The 16211-nt window shown below is 31.7% G+C and overlaps 1 protein-coding gene across 8 annotated transcripts in view; it reads left to right on the top strand.

Annotated features, from left to right (window-relative positions):
- The window catches only part of NBEA (neurobeachin), a 355903-nt gene that overhangs the window by 191546 nt on the left and 148146 nt on the right, over positions 1-16211 (top strand). For all 8 annotated transcript variants that reach the window (XM_087966360.1, XM_087966362.1, XM_087966361.1 and 5 more), the window contains 2 exons: positions 2508-2632; positions 14966-15109. In XM_087966360.1, coding sequence (XP_087822486.1) covers positions 2508-2632; positions 14966-15109 — 269 coding nt within the window. The remainder of the gene's footprint in view (positions 1-2507; positions 2633-14965; positions 15110-16211) is intronic.

The following is a 16211-nucleotide window of genomic DNA, read 5'->3' on the forward strand; positions in this document are numbered from 1 at the left end:
GGAAATGTTCATTAAAAGAACCAAATATTATGCAAAACAATTGCAATGAGGCTTTGGATAGGTGCCTTTCTTTCTGTACTGATATCTGCCCTGTATGGGTGTTACAGATGAATATGTGAAGGAAACGGCTTCATTCCTCAGGAAGAAACAAACAAACAAACAAAATCAGAGAGCCGGTAAAAAAAACAACCACACAAGAATCAATATTAGAACATTGTAAAGATGCTGAACATGAAATCAAACAAGAAAAGTCTTTCAAGACATCTCTCAAGTGGGTTTTCTGAAGATTCCCAGTTGGCAAATGAAAGGAAGTTTATTTTATTTTACAGGAGGAAGAGGGGGTCGAGCCTCCCCCTTGCAACATCTTCACCTGGGGGCATTGCTGGCAGCTGCTTCCTGCGGCTCAGGAGGTCCGTGCTCTTCCCGCTGCTGCTCGGCCTCCTTGATGGGCTAAGGCAGGAGGCAGCAGCCACAACATGGGTTTGCTAGGGAGACTGCAGTATTGCCCCATCTCCCCGCCAGCCATCTGGTCTTCAGCATGCTGCGGACCACCAAAATTTTCTCACGGACCACCAGTGGGCTGCAGCCCACCAGTTGGCTTTCACTGGGCTAGAAGACCACCAAGATCCCTCCCAACTCTGTTATTCTGTTAAAAACATGCCATAGACTAGTACTTAGTATAGTATCAATGAAGTCCTTAGAAAAGTTAATCAGATGCTGGGATATGTCTACATATACAAAGATCAGAATCATGCAAGCAACAGCTTTCCTGTTACACTCTCTGGAAGCAATATTTGGACTTTCAAGAAGCAGAGTAATCTCTATTTCAAGTAAACATAATAAAGTGCACATCTGCAAGTATGTATATATAGTTTGTTAGTTACTCTGAACATAATTAAAAAATAAATAAATAAAAAGATTACTGTGATACTTAATCTCATACCATTTCAACAATTGCATTGCAGGCTATGAAGTGCACTCATAGGCTATGAAGTGCAGGCTATGAAGTGCTCCATATTTGTTTTCAAGACAATTCTTGCAAATAATAATAATAATGACTAAGAACATCTTGTAAGTTCCACATAGAGACTGCCAGTAATTAGAAAATTCTATTGCATGGAATTATTAAGCATATTCCTAAAGCAGTGGGATATCCAAGAGAGTTGCAGTAGGTCATCTTAAATGATAGTTGGATTCATATTGAAGCAGATGCTCCACTCTTTCTCACTTCATAATCATTGGGAGGGGGTATAATATAAGGGAACCATCAGTTGGAAGCATATTTAACCTTGTGGCCCCAGTTTCTTCATACAAAAGTCACAGGATGTGGTCAAATATTTTCTGCAGCCTAATTATAAAATTATTAGCCATTGGGTAAAAGGTCATTTGTATAAGAGAGGGATAAGCACCTCCCATTCCCTAATTACAAATTACTCCCTACAATTATGTAAATAAACTTGTTTTATTTATCTCAGTAAATTAATTTTCCTTAATGTAGTTACTGAGAAAAATGCCCACATCATATTGAAAGAATAGTATTTATTTATTTAAAGATTTTATATGGCCACCCAATAAGAGTACAGTCATGACTTGATCATCCATCAGCATCATGCTATTATCCAAAATGATAATTGTTTCCATTTTGGTTTGATGCTGAATTGTTAATTTTCAGATTCTTGAAAGTCTCACGTATACTAAAAAAAAATTAATTTTCTGTCAAATGAATGCACATATTTGCATTTTCAATAGAATACAGATTAACAATAGATTCTGAGTCATTATGTGGAAATTTAATATAGATTCTGAATATAAAACAGCAATGTAACATGAACATGGCTATGGTTGTTAATGGCTTGTTTTAGCTGGAAGCTATAAAATCATCTAAGGACTCTGTTGGTGTTGGAATAATAATTTACCTATACAATTACCACATGGTGGATTTTTGCACTCTAATTCTGTGTTATTAATAATGAATAAAATTGCAATTTTCTCAGGTTGCTTGGGGCAATGGGGAATTAGTTCAATGAATATTTCAGTGCATTATTTTAATCATAACTCCACAGATTTCAAGTGGCCAGTGTTTTATACTTTTAAGTTTACTCTTCTAAAGGATTGTAGTGATTAAAGTGAAAAATATTTGCTCTTAAGTCTACTCTATGATTTACAATTCTTTTTAAAAACACTAAAAAACAAGCAAGTTGTATCATTAATACTTGTAATTTGATACTGCATTTGTTAATGGGCTTCCTCTGATTAATGGTTTTTTTTTTAGTAGGCAAAATATTCTGAGACAGGGAGGCAGAATCTGTGAATATTTAAATGAAAGTAAAGAAGTTATTGAATATTCTTATTTTAAGAATTCATATATTTGTTGTAGTTAGTTTGTAATCACTGAAACAAAGACATACTTTACATACTTTATAATACTTTTATTTTTTCCTAATCAATGGTACAGAATTTACATGTAGATGCTGATTACTTTCTTTGATTTTTTTTTTATTTCTTAGCCAACTGCATGATTTTTGGCGCTTAGATTACTGGGAAGATGATCTTCGCCGGCGGAGGCGGTTTGTTCGCAATGCTTTTGGTTCCACCCATTCTGATGCGTTGCTCAAAGCTGCTGGAGAATATGGTCAGTATCACTGTAACATTCCTACTGTCCTAAATGCAGTTAGAATTGTTATTAGACTGTGTTTGAATGAAATCTGTCCATGTTTATTATAGTATTTTCTATTTTTTTACATTTAGCATTTACCTTGTATAGCTAAATACATTTCAATAAAGTTAACAGTAGTTTTCAAGCATGTCCACTTTATATTATATTTAAATACAAACAGGATTGGGGACATTGGAATAAGGTATACCCATAAATGAAAAACTGTAAATACAGTAATAATCCTGTTAGTTTTAGAAAAAATATGGTTCATTGAATCCAAAGAAAGAGGTAGGCTTTTTTTTTTCTGACAAGGTTAATATAAAAGAACTTTCACATTTCTCAATGTTATAAGTCTCTTTCATTTTAGAGAATACAGAGGCAAGCCCATTCTTGGAAGGTAAAAACTGAGAATAAGATAACCTATCTGAAAAATACTCTGCTCTTAAATGTATTTCTTATTGTACAGTTAGAGAGAGAGACTTATTGCACTGCTTAAAGCTGGCAGTGTGTATGGAGAATTATATGTATATATAAAAACTTTCATTGTCAGAGTGAGCTATTAAATTTGCAAATAGCAAATCACCTATCATAGATGTAATGTCAAATTTAAATGAAAGAATTTATAATCTCATTTAATTTATTGAAAATGTAAACTATTCCAGAAATTTATTCCACAGTACTAATCTCTGTGGTTTGGTTGAATTATGTAAGTTTAGTAATTTAGTAATTTTATATACTCTGATCTCTGATTAATATGATTTAACTTTATAAAAATGATTAAAAGTTAGAAACTGCAGAAAAGAGAAAAAGTCCCGTAATAGAACAAAAATATGAAAAAGAACAAAGAAACTGTTTGGTAACTATATGCCTAATAATAGAAATCCTTGTTTATGTGCCACAATATAATTCTCATCAATTTTCATTTTGCTTTTAATGAAAATGGTTCCTACTGAGGTGTGTCAGACTGAATTTCATAGAACTCATGTTTAAGTAGCATATAGGATTGCATAATTATAATTCTTGGAAGTTGCTACATTCAAAGCCTTTCTCCGACCTCTGTAGTATGGTTCATGTTATTTTCAGATCCCTTTGTTTCAGCTAACTCTTTTTTGAAAATATAATTGAAACAGTGTTAAGTGCTGCTTCAGACTTGTTTAGATTAATAAAAATATTTTAAAGGTTTTATATAGCATATTCTTAGATTTTATGACACTGCTTCTCTATTATGCCATGTATTAGGTCAGATTGTTCTGTGTACTTCAATGATACATCATTGACTGGCAGCAATTTTCCATACTTTCATTCAGGAATTGTTGATGATATTAGAATATGAACCTTATAGCATTTGACTTGCAAAGCTGTATTTTTCACTAATCTTGGTATGTCTTCAACCAAGAAGTCTGAAAGTAAAATTGTGTTACAGGCAGGGGTGAGATTCAAAATTTTTAACAACCAGTTCTGTGGGCGTGGCTTAGGTGGTGGGCATGGCTTGGTGGGCATGTGACTGGGTGGGCATGGCTTGGTGGTCATGTTATTGGCTGGGCGTGGCCAACTCAATATCACTCACATCGAGGCACGCATCTCCTCGCCTGGTCTCTCATGACTGTGGAGATGCCGCAACAGTCATAAGTGTGAAAAATGGTGATAAGTCACTTTTTCAAGGTGCCATTGTAACTTTGAATGGTCACTCCACACAAGCAAAGTATACCAGCAAAGGAGGGGGGAAAAACTCTAGAGAAGTTCCTAAGACAGGAAGTCTAGTCCTGCCAAGAATGTAATAAGGATTAACGGAGAGGCGGTTTCTGTAAGCAACAGCAGAATGTTTCCTTCCTGCCTTCCTTACAGGATTAGGCCAGTAATTTCTTCTAACAACCGGTTCTCTGAACTGCTTAGAATGTTAACAACCAGTTCTAGCAAATAGGTGCAAACTGGTAGAATCCCACCCCTGGTTACAGGTCATCCTAAGACAACCGCTATTTTATTTTAGTTCATATCATTGCTATTTCTCTAATTTATGTTGAAGAACAAGAGGGAATGGATGCCATAGGAAAAAAAATAGGACATTTTTTTAAAAAAAGTAATTCTGGATTAGTTTAAAGTACAGCATTGGTATAGACAAGATAGGTACATTCTGCTGTTCTTAGCCCCTTTTCCTTTGGCCCTTATAGCAATGTCTTTATTAAGGATTGCTACATGGGAGAGATTTTAACTTCCATTCTCCAGTGAACTAGACTGTGTCTTATCTGGTGTGTGTATATACGTACATAAGTGTATGCTCCTTTGTATGAATAGCCAAGTCTGACCCATCATGCCATGACAATTAAAAAGGGCTCTCTTAATACAAATTGCTGTCACATGCCATGTCTAGGTTACCACAATCAGTCTTGCTTACTTGTAGTCTGAAACTAACAGAGGGCAAGAGCAATAAGCCACATTTATATAGATACACAGTAAAGTACAGTACATTCACAAAGTGCCAAAAACCCTAAATGAGAGAACTGTTTGTTATTGTGCTTAAAAGGATTTTTTTTTAAAAAAAGACCATGATCTAGCTTAATCATGAAAATTTCATACAGGTTAGCCATAGATATTTCTCCTCATACATTTACTTCCCATGATACCATGTATGTAGATAGTGTCATTACTGTTTATATTACAAACCACAGTGGAAAGATGTTATCTTTTGCAATTTTAAAGTACTTTTTTTTCTAAAGCTTTCAGTATCAAAATTAAGAACAGTCTTCCAGAAGAATTTAAAACAGCTTTCACTGAGATTAAGTCCAGAGAATTTTTACCTTGATTGGAGGGAGGAGGTGTAGTTTGGAGGCTTGTACTTACGGATTTTAATATTAAAACTTTTACTTGACCCAACTGTATAAGAAAACATCCTTAACACTGATGTTATTTTTATACCTCCTGGTGATACTAATGAGTTGAATAATTTATGAGGTTGTCATGTAAAAAGGATTTGGTGCGGTTTGATGTATTTTCAACCTCTGGTGCTGGAATGTGATTAATAAAGAGCTGGAGGCACAGTGTGTTTTTTTTCCCGGGGGGGCTTAACTTTCATTAGGGATTTTTCGTCAGTTTTATTTTGATCATTTTATATCTCTTTTTTATTACCAGAATCACACATAAGAAGTTCTATAGATAAAGCCATTGATTTTTGTTATGTAAAATTGCAAGTTACATAAGGCAATTCACTGTCCAGAAATATCTTCTTACTAGAAACAACAAAAGAAAAAAAATGAATTATATGGATGAGTGAAGGTTTTTTTAAATTTTATTTTGAAAATAGTAGCATAAATACTGCTTTAAGCTTCTGTATAGAACAGACTGACAGTTATCATTGGGGAGGATGGAGTTGTGATTAAATATCACAGCCAAGAAACGTTTAGTCAGAGACTAAGTCAGCAAGCTCATCTGGGTCTGTGATCAAAGGCGTCAGCTTAAATAGGTCTGATCAGGCATTGCAGACGAGGGCAGGCAGCCTCAGCTGAGTAAAAAATCACAGAGCAAAGATGACAAAATTAATCAGTCAATTCTTTGGCAATAAATAACAAGATATGCTGAGGTCTGTAGATGAGAGAATTTCTAGCTTCTTGGGAGATGCATCTACTTAATGCCTGATTTATCTAAGCTTGCATAGCCATCAAGACATGACCTTGATGAATAAAAGAGCACTCTCTAACTAATCTAGACTTAAATCAGTATTGATCATGAACACATGGTATATAATAGTAATATGATACTAACTGGTCAAGGAATACAGTAGTTTTTGGAAATAACATTTCTCTCTATGGATTGCTCAATGGAGGAATAACAGATATTACCTAAAGAGGTAAAACATTAAAATGTAGTGAAAATGTTTCAGATAATTTGAGAACTTGAGAACTAAACAGTATTAGGTTTATTCATTTTCATCCAACTATTTGAAATTTCAGTTGTTTGTATAACAACTGTACATATTTTGTACAGAATGTTTTTTAAAGTAGCATTCCACATTCAATTCTCTTTTCATTGTACTGTATTTCATATTACAGTTTCTATAGTAGTTTTGTTAATTATGCGGTTTTGTTATTGCCACAGGCAGTTTACAAAATCATCCTGAACCATATAGAGAACTGTTTATATATATAACCAGCTGAGTGATTGCTTGACCAAGCTTAACATGAAGCCCATACAAATCTCAAAGCATGCAAATCCAGGCTCACAAATTTCTTTAAAACTCAAATGTTTGGAAAGAAAATTTGCAGTGTTGCCTTTTCGATACAAATACATGCTTTTAAAGGTTTTGTTTTGTGCACTGGGATAGAAGAATTAGATGGAATGGCTGAATTGAGGTCTTAGAGACACCTCTAAAACAATTAGAGACTTTGTTACTCAATACACCAATCCAGATTCTGACTCTGGATGGTCATCTTCGCATCTGTTTGTAAACTAATGAAATAAATCATTTCCATTAACTAGGATTGGAATGGGGAAAAAAATGCTCCAAGGATGAAAGTGGAAGGCAGTCCCCTGCTGGTCCTTACCACATTTATCCATTGGAGATGTTGTTCTAGATTCTCTTTTTTAAAATGCTTTGTCTTTAAAAGGCTTCTAGGTTTCATCAGTCTTGTCTATTTTTCAACCTAATAAGGATGTTCTTACAGGAGGCAATGAAAATGAGAAAAGTATGTAAACCTGCTTCGCTTAAAAACCTTCCTATTATTTGTTTTTGTTTGCAGGTTTCTTTGGGTTTGGATTTGGATTTTATATTGTATTGGTGTGACTAAGTACCAAATAGAAAAGTGATAACTGGGGGTGGGGTGGGGGAATGTTGTGGGAGTCTGTAAAAGTACCTTCCTCCCTTAAGTTTGAAATAATCTAAGTTAATATTTACAGTTAACATTTTCTTTAAAATAAATTTTATCATTATTTCCAAATAATTTTGTTTATTGTATTATGTTGTGATTGCATAATTTGCAAATGTATTATAATTGGCTATTACATATTCAATAGCATATTTTGAGTTATTTTGGAATAAATATTTAATAAGCTTTTTGTCTTTCAGAATAAACCAGATTTCTCTTAAAGTTACATTTTAAACATATTTAGATGAAGGAAGAAAATGGAAATTAAATAGTGAAAATACTGCATGGCTTTGAAAGTCAGTACACTCTATTAGCAAAACTGTCAATATAAAAAGTGCATTCCATTTCCACCTCCTCCTCTAATCACCTTTTCTATGTTCACATACAGTGAACATAGACAGTTCACATAATCAGAGTATATTGTCAGCTTACTGGAGTTGGGGAAGCATGAAATGAAAATCACTTTAATATTGATCCAATTCTTTCTTGCAAGTGTCCTTGATGTCCTTTTCTCCTGAGCAGTAGCTATTTGTTTTATTTAGGGAAATGGTTATGACTGCTCTTTGCAAAATACATTGCAGGGAAATTATTATTAAAATAGTTTTTTGCAGTTTGTTATTTTTCCCATATATTTTTTTACAACATAGTGGCACCAAATCACAAGTAGTCACTATTTTATTTTCTGGTCTCTGTTATAAGACAGCATTTTCATAGCTTAAGATACAATGAAATTAAAGATATGTATAATATGGGTCAAATTATCCAAATATGCCACTGGTAGCATAATTGCAACATATAAGGTCAGATGTCTTTATCTGTCCAACCATTACTAAATGGTACTACTAAATTTCCTTATGTAACTGAACACTGAAGAATAAGATAACATCCAACATTTTAGATTTTTTTTTTTTACATAGCATATAAATTAAATTGTTTTTAAAATAATTTGAATCCAATATTTCTTCTTAAATTCTGGAATGTCACCTACAATAATTACTTTTAATTTTTAATTTTAGATTCTATAATAGGATCTTTTCTTTCTTTCTCTCTCTTTTTCTCTCTTTAAATTGTAGTTTTCTCTTATATGTTAAATGGCAAACAGATCTCTTATAGTAAATATAATTTCAGATATTCACCTTGGAGAGTCTTAGCAATACTAATTCATTTTCTTTAAAAATCTTTTTCAAAATAAATCAACTTCTTTTGGTAATTTGGCATGTTATAGGATTTTATAAATATAGTTTTCACGATGTCTCGGCAAAAAAAAAAAAGTGTTAAATGAACCTGAACATTTTAGAGACTAATGGTTAAGTGATTTCTTCTGATTATATTAAATTTTTGGTATTTTATGTATCCATAGTACTTCCAGATACTGGAAAAGGTACTTCCAGATACTGAAAACCATAGCAATGGCCTCAGGTTCTTAAAAATGCTGAAATAGAATCTATAGATTTGACAGCTATCAAACATTGTGTTTAGGGTATATTGGATTCCTAAATAATGTATTTGATTTGATTTTTTTTTCTCCTGGAGACATAAGAAATTTGAGCACTCACTGATCTATATGTTTATATAATGATCAATTATATACCAAGATTTTAAAATGTGAGTATTTATTGGAAAGTGTGGTTATATCAAGAATTGGGAGGGGGGAGTGTCAGAAAAAATTACATTAAGAAATTGGAAAAGTGCTATTATTGAAAATGTCAAGGAATGGTATCAGTAATGTGTGATCTATCTCTTTTAGAAAAGCAATTTTCTATTAATCAAAGGATGTAGCAATATGTGTTACTATGGCAGAGATTCTTGATATCTTACAATAATAACTTGTATTCTCTTATGAGGGCTCCTTGCTGCTCTTTGAGCTTGCTTGTTTTCGGGCAGACGTTTCATTACCCAAACTAGTAACATTATCAATGCTAGTGTATTCACTATATTATGGATTCATTGGTAAACCAATGACTATTGATAAGTATGAAATATAAGTTTTTGTTCTTTTTTCTATTTCTTTTTAGCTTTTTTTAAAATGAACTTTTAATTTAAAAAAGGATTGTTTTGTTTCAAAAATAAACATATAAAAAGTGAGGGATGGATATAAAATTTTGTTAAAGAACAAGGCTTGCAATTATATTCATAAATAAGTGATAATCAGTACTAAATTAGTGATAGTAATAGTGCAGAGTTAACTAATATCACAATCTCAAATCCTGAAATTTGGTAGTTTTTTAAAAAAAAAATACCATAAAGTCATGAAGTACAAGACTATCAAAGATAGTTTATTAGTTGTGATGACTACAGGAGAATCATGCCACTTAATATATCTTACAGGAAAGATAAATGAGAAGCTGTCCTTCTTTTGCATGTCCTTTTGACATCAGGTTATACTGGGAACAAAATACTGAATTGCAGATCTAGAATAGGAAATAAATCAAAGTAGTTTCCTACTTAGTTTATCACTGTTTTCTTTAACTGACTATTGTATTATATTGTATCAACTTCTACAGCGAATGCAGAAGGAAAAGCACTCAAAAAGGGATAAATAATATACTTTAATATCCACATCTGAACAAAACTGTTGCATGAAAAATTTTACAAAAAAGTTGTTTTTATTTTCTGCCACTTTACCAAACTGAGTTTTAATGCTCTATTTACTGATTTTCTAATACACAGATAAAAAATAGCAACATCTTACATTCTTCCTTAGAAGAAGAATTGTATATAGAGTTAAAACCAAAAGGCATTATAAACGGTAGGAATTCAATCTGTCATGGACAATTATGACTTCAGGATGGTTTTGAGTAAAGAATAAAGTAGGTATATTAATAAATGCATAACAAAATCATTAAGAAGAATTTAACCATCACCTTCATAAACTATTTTAAGTTCTTATGATAAATACTTCTGAAAAGCAATGGTTTTAATGCTATTGCCTTTATCACCTTGATGTTTTAATTATTACTAATTATTACTGATCACAGTAATATAATACTGATAAACTGGCAGAAAGGTTTAGAATATATTTCAGATTGCTGCTCAAGAACCATGCAATTACGACCCCTAGAATTTTGGGGTAGAACAGAGCTAAGGAAAACTTAAGATATTCTTGATAATTTGTAAAGAACTTACTAGTGAAGTGCATCAAACTAGGATCTTACATCCTGATGTACAGTAGTTCTATAAGGTTAGTACCTTCTTCTGATGTATTCTTAGATCATCTGACTCAGTTAGCAAGGTATCCTTTTCTTTTTTTGCTAATAACCAGAATAATGATGTGCTTGGTGGGAATCAGGCCATAAATTTTTTAGTTTATGATACACCCATTTGTGAAATAATTCAAATGCCTTTTTACCATATTCCTCAGTTTCAGCCTGATAGTATCTGCATATGATTATATTTTGAATATCTTTATTTTACACTTACTTTATAGTAGAACAATACAATAATAAATAAACCAAAAAATAATATTGCTTAGAAAAAAATGTATACTTTATCAGGTAGTGAAATAATGGTATTTTAAAAAAGACTACTCATGACTATTTAAGAACTTAAGACAATACTAGTAAAAGTTGCACACTGATTAAATAGTTTCAGAAAGAAGCAAGAGGAAAGTTTCACCTTACATTTTTATTGTGTAAAATATTTTTTTTACTTAAGCGTATTTTTTTATTGTTAATGGGACAAACTTTAGTTATGTTGACACACTTTTAGAAGCCACACAAAGCTGTAAAATATAAGAAAAAGCATTCTTTAAGAAAAGAAATCACTCCATGAAGCTGATTTCCAGATGTTTGGAAACATTAGAATTTCCTGTCAGTACATTTAGGTAACACTAAAATGAGTTAACTTTCCATTCTGCCAGCCCTCTTCAAAGATGAAAGAAAAATCACTGCATAAATTGCCTTATCTATAATTCACTGAAGTAAGCTGTGGAATGAATTCTGAAAGAAGCAGAATTCTCTTTTGGTTAGTATCACAGCTTCTAAACTAACTGTACTTTTATTTCCACTTTACCTTTAAAATTAAATTAGTGGCTTTAAAGTCAAATAAATGTTAATGAGTTATGATGTTGAGTAGTTTATTTGAACTGAATTGTATGTTTGACTTAGATTTGGATGTGAAATTTTGGGTGTTTTTTTTTTTTGCTCTTCAGTCTACTCATGTCTAAAATCAGCCACATACTGTCTGTGCATTTATTCAAGTAGCCTTGAACTGGCTTCTAATAGTTATGGACACAGCAGGTAATCTTTGATGTTTAGCTTGCATACCTAGAACCAGCTGTGACCTGAAGAATCTAAATGAGAATTTATAAGTTTAAGTGACATTTGAGAAGAAAATATGGATGTTATCCAAATCAATGTGATGTGTCAAATGCTTTTTTAAAAAGTTTCTATTTTATGGTTGTTTTCTCGTGCTTTATGAAATTTATGCAGAGAAAGGGAAAGAGGAGGGGAAAATAGAGACACATACACAGAGGAAAGGTTTCTTATTAAATTGAACAAATGGCCAGTTTTGTTTGGTTTTGTAAGAGCTTTCTACCCAACATACTTTTAAGTTGCGTCTAGACAAGATAGGTGGCCCCTAAATCTTAATACTATGCTGTAATAATACCTTTTATTTCAAAGCATCTAAATTATTCAATTTTTATTTTTATTCTTGTTATTTTATTAATAATAATAATGATCGTCTGTGGACATAATTTCCCTTTTCTTGATTAATTATATAAAACTATACATTTATTTTTTAAAAAAGTTGGTAAGTAGATGGTGCTTATAACCAACTAAAACTTCATAATTGACAAATGTGCCATGAAAGTGAATGATTATATGGGTTCATACCTCATGGATATTATCAATAGAATTAGTTAATATACTCTTCCTTTTGATCCAAGGGAGTGCCTTTAGGGTCTTTGAGTCATAAGCCAAGGTATGGAAATATCTAAAAAAAAATCTTCTACGGTCCAACTATATTTTTCATGAAACCATTAGGGCTAATTCTGTTAATATAGTACAAGATGTGCAGCGGTTTGAAACATACCTTGTGTATCTTATTATTTCTCTAGTCTATACTGTGATTTCCTAATAAATTTAATTTTGATCCATACTATGGTATATTTTCCATCCATTATTTTTCTGTCTTTAATTGTACCTATCAATTAGAATATATACATTTTTGAGTATTTACATTTATGCTGAATTAGTACAGTTGTAGTCTTCAGCAAATAACATAATAAAGATTGACTGATAAAATTTGGCTAGGTCACTATGGCCTAAACCTTAATTATTCATGGCAATGGTTATTTACTGTAGTGTTTTATCGCATTATATCTTGTACAAAAATGTTAGAATATCATATATTGTTATTTTAGAAATTTAAAAAGTTTAAAGAAGGTAAGGGAAAAAGAATAGAAATACAGTATCTCTAAAGTTGCATGCAGTTTTCCAGAAGACCAGGAAAAAAATTTGTTGCTACCCATACACAAAAAGTAATTTGGGGATTAGATTCATGCATTTACAGGAAATTTGAATGTCATCTCTTGGGTTCCTAAAAAAGAATACAGATCTGATTTTAAGACAGAGTAAATTAAAATGAATCTGCACTTGCAATCATTTAAGTGTACCAAATTTAAAATGAAAATATAAGTGATCTTTTATTCCTTTATGACAATCTAAATCCTGAAAACAGAGAAACAGATAAATATCTAACTCTTTGATTGGTTACTTGGCTATGGCCTGAAATAAAAAATAACCAAAATACTACCATTAATATTAAAATTCAGAAGGCAGGCCTATATTACAAAATATATGTTTAAAAATATTTGTGATTAAATAATGAATGTGGGACACAATAACTACACTCTAAATGCTATATATGAAACAGGAATGTAGAGGTATTTATGCCATGTATTAGAATAAAGTTGCAAAATAATGAAAGTATTTTATAAATCTCAAGGCTTGTTAATGTCTTACTTAATCCTGACTACCTTATATCATTTAAGTAACATGACTTATTGATATATTTTACAACATTTAAATATACATTTAAACATTATTAAAAGAGTGGTTTTATTTGAAAGTGTGCTATTTCTGTTGCTAAGTGTAACAGGAATTTGCAAGAGGTTATCCAATTTCAATATTGAATAGTCAAAGTTCTTGATATATTTAAAGACTAAGAATAAATAAAATGAAAAATAACAGAAGACAAACCCAACCATTATTCAAAAATGCAGTTAGGATCCTGGCCAATGTTTAATGAAATAAAAATAAAGGTCCAAAACCTTACAAATGTTAGTAGAATTGATCATAATTAAAGAACCTTATTATTAGCAGTATCCCATCATAAAATGTTAATGATAATATACATATATACATATGCACAGGTATATACATATTTATTTATTGGTTGCCTCATCACACAGAGATTATCTTCACCAAAAGTAATATCAATTTTTAATCTGAATGCTTTATTATAAAAATGCTAAATAGTCACAATAATGTTGGCCTTTATTATATCATGTTCAGGGTTAGTATTATTAGCTATGCATAATTCAAAGCAAATGCATTTTAACTGATTCCGTGCCCTTTGTTTTGAAAAAGAAAAATATTGATCTGTCTTTTGAGAATCTTTATATACATTCTCTTTAAAATTATATAACTAGAATATCTATAACAAATCTGCTCAGAACATATTGCGTATTTCAGGATACAAGGTAATACAGTGGTTTACAGAAGCTGCTTGTTAATTTTTTGATGAATGTATAGTGAGGCCCAAAAGTCCATTCAGTATAGCATGTTTTCTGAAGATAGATGATCTCAAATAAATTCTGTGCCCGATCAATGTTTGATTTGTTAGGTGTTAAACCATTTCTTTGTAAGAACAGTGTTTATAAGCCTTGTAATGAGCCAGCCCCCTGTGACATTATAATTCTTTCTGTAATTTTGATAAATGGAATTCTAATTTATAAAGGATACATTGATTGAAGGGCAGCTTTCGGTGTCCCACATTTTCATTTAGATAAATGAATGATGAAGAATGACAAAAACTTGCAGTTTCAATCATACTAAAGGACTCAAGCAATCCTTTAAAAACTGTATATTTCATATTGTAAAACAAAATTAATTTCAAGAAGATTGATATAAATTGTTAAACTGCTCATTGACCAAATTCAACCAAATGACTAGTGCATTTCTAATATGTATGCCTTATCAGGTTGTTATTAACAGACATTTCGTTTGATACTTTCATTTTTAAGGTTATAGCTTTTATTCTGAAGTCTACATAATATTAACCTAATAATCCTAACTGTCTTTGTCCAAAATATGACATCTGTTTTTTGTAAAGATTTGAAAATATATTTTGAAGTACAAATTTATTCCATTAATTTTGTATTAGAAAATGTTTAATGGATGTTCAGATTAAACTGAAATGTTGAATGAAAGCAATGTTTATTTTATAGGAACTGAAGAAGATGTGGTAAAATCAAAGAAAACCTTTCGAAGTCAAGCTGTTGTCAACCAAAATGCTGAAACTGAACTCATGCTAGAAGGGGATGATGATGCTGTCAGTCTGTTACAAGAGAAGGAGATTGATAATCTTGCAGGTATCAAAAAGAAAGTTATAATCTATCTCCTATATTTTAGAAAGATTTTGCAGCCTAGAGAATTTGGTACAGTTGCTATTTAAAATATTGATTAGTGTAATTTGTTCTATTGAATCTGGTTACTACTCATTACAGTTGTTATATACGTATTGCATTAAGCTTTATTTAGCACAAAAAGAAGGTTGCTACATATTATAATAATAGATAGACCAATCTCAACATTAACACTTTAAAATATTTTCATGCAAAACGTGTTTTAAATGTTTTGTTTCTTTCCGAGCCACTATTGGCTAGATAGATTTTACAGAGCTGTAATTACATGTTAATTATAGGAGGGCAATTATAGTTAGACAATAAGTATTAAAATTTTATTTCTTATATTTGATTTAAATACACAATTCCGCAACCATGATTTTTAACCCTTCATTATCCTTTTAACTTAAATATAGGTTGCTTCCATATGTGTACCCATAATAGTATGTGGCAATGATCTTGTAAGATCAGGCAAAGAGATTTTGCCTAGGGAACAGTCAGATAAGAGGTAGCATAGCCCAGAACTGCATAATGGACAGAGTGAGAGACTCAAAAAGGACTCTCCCTAACTTCTCAGACTGCAAAGGGCTAAGGCAGCAGAATTATACTTTCAGACTTGCAAGATTGATGTCAGCCTTATCAGGTAGAGAAGACGAAAATCATGGCCATATTAGCTAATTCTACTTTATTGTAAAGCTATACTAACAGAAGTCTGAAAGTACAATTCTCCTTCTGTCATCATTATAGCCAGTAACTTAATGAGGTTCTCTTCTGAATCTCTTGCTCTCCTCACACTGCAGCTATGGGCTAATCTCCCTTTTATTTGCCCATTCCCTGAGCAGTATGTTTTCTCCCGGTCTCCCAAGATCATTCTTACATACCATTATAGTATCCAAAATGATGTGAGAAACATCATTCCCCAGAAAACAATTTTGTAGCATTTTCTTTGATGTTGCAGTATGAAGTTGCACCTTCCTATTGGTGGAAATACCCACTCTATCCCATCTCCCAGGATTTTTCTTCTATATCTATAAGCAATTGAACAGTTAATTATTTTCCCCCTTTACCA

This window comes from Notechis scutatus, chromosome 5 (assembly GCF_049901735.1).
Source record: "Notechis scutatus isolate UNSWTSFEM ecotype Mainland chromosome 5, rNotScu1.2, whole genome shotgun sequence".
Classification (NCBI taxonomy): Eukaryota; Metazoa; Chordata; class Lepidosauria; order Squamata; family Elapidae; genus Notechis; species Notechis scutatus.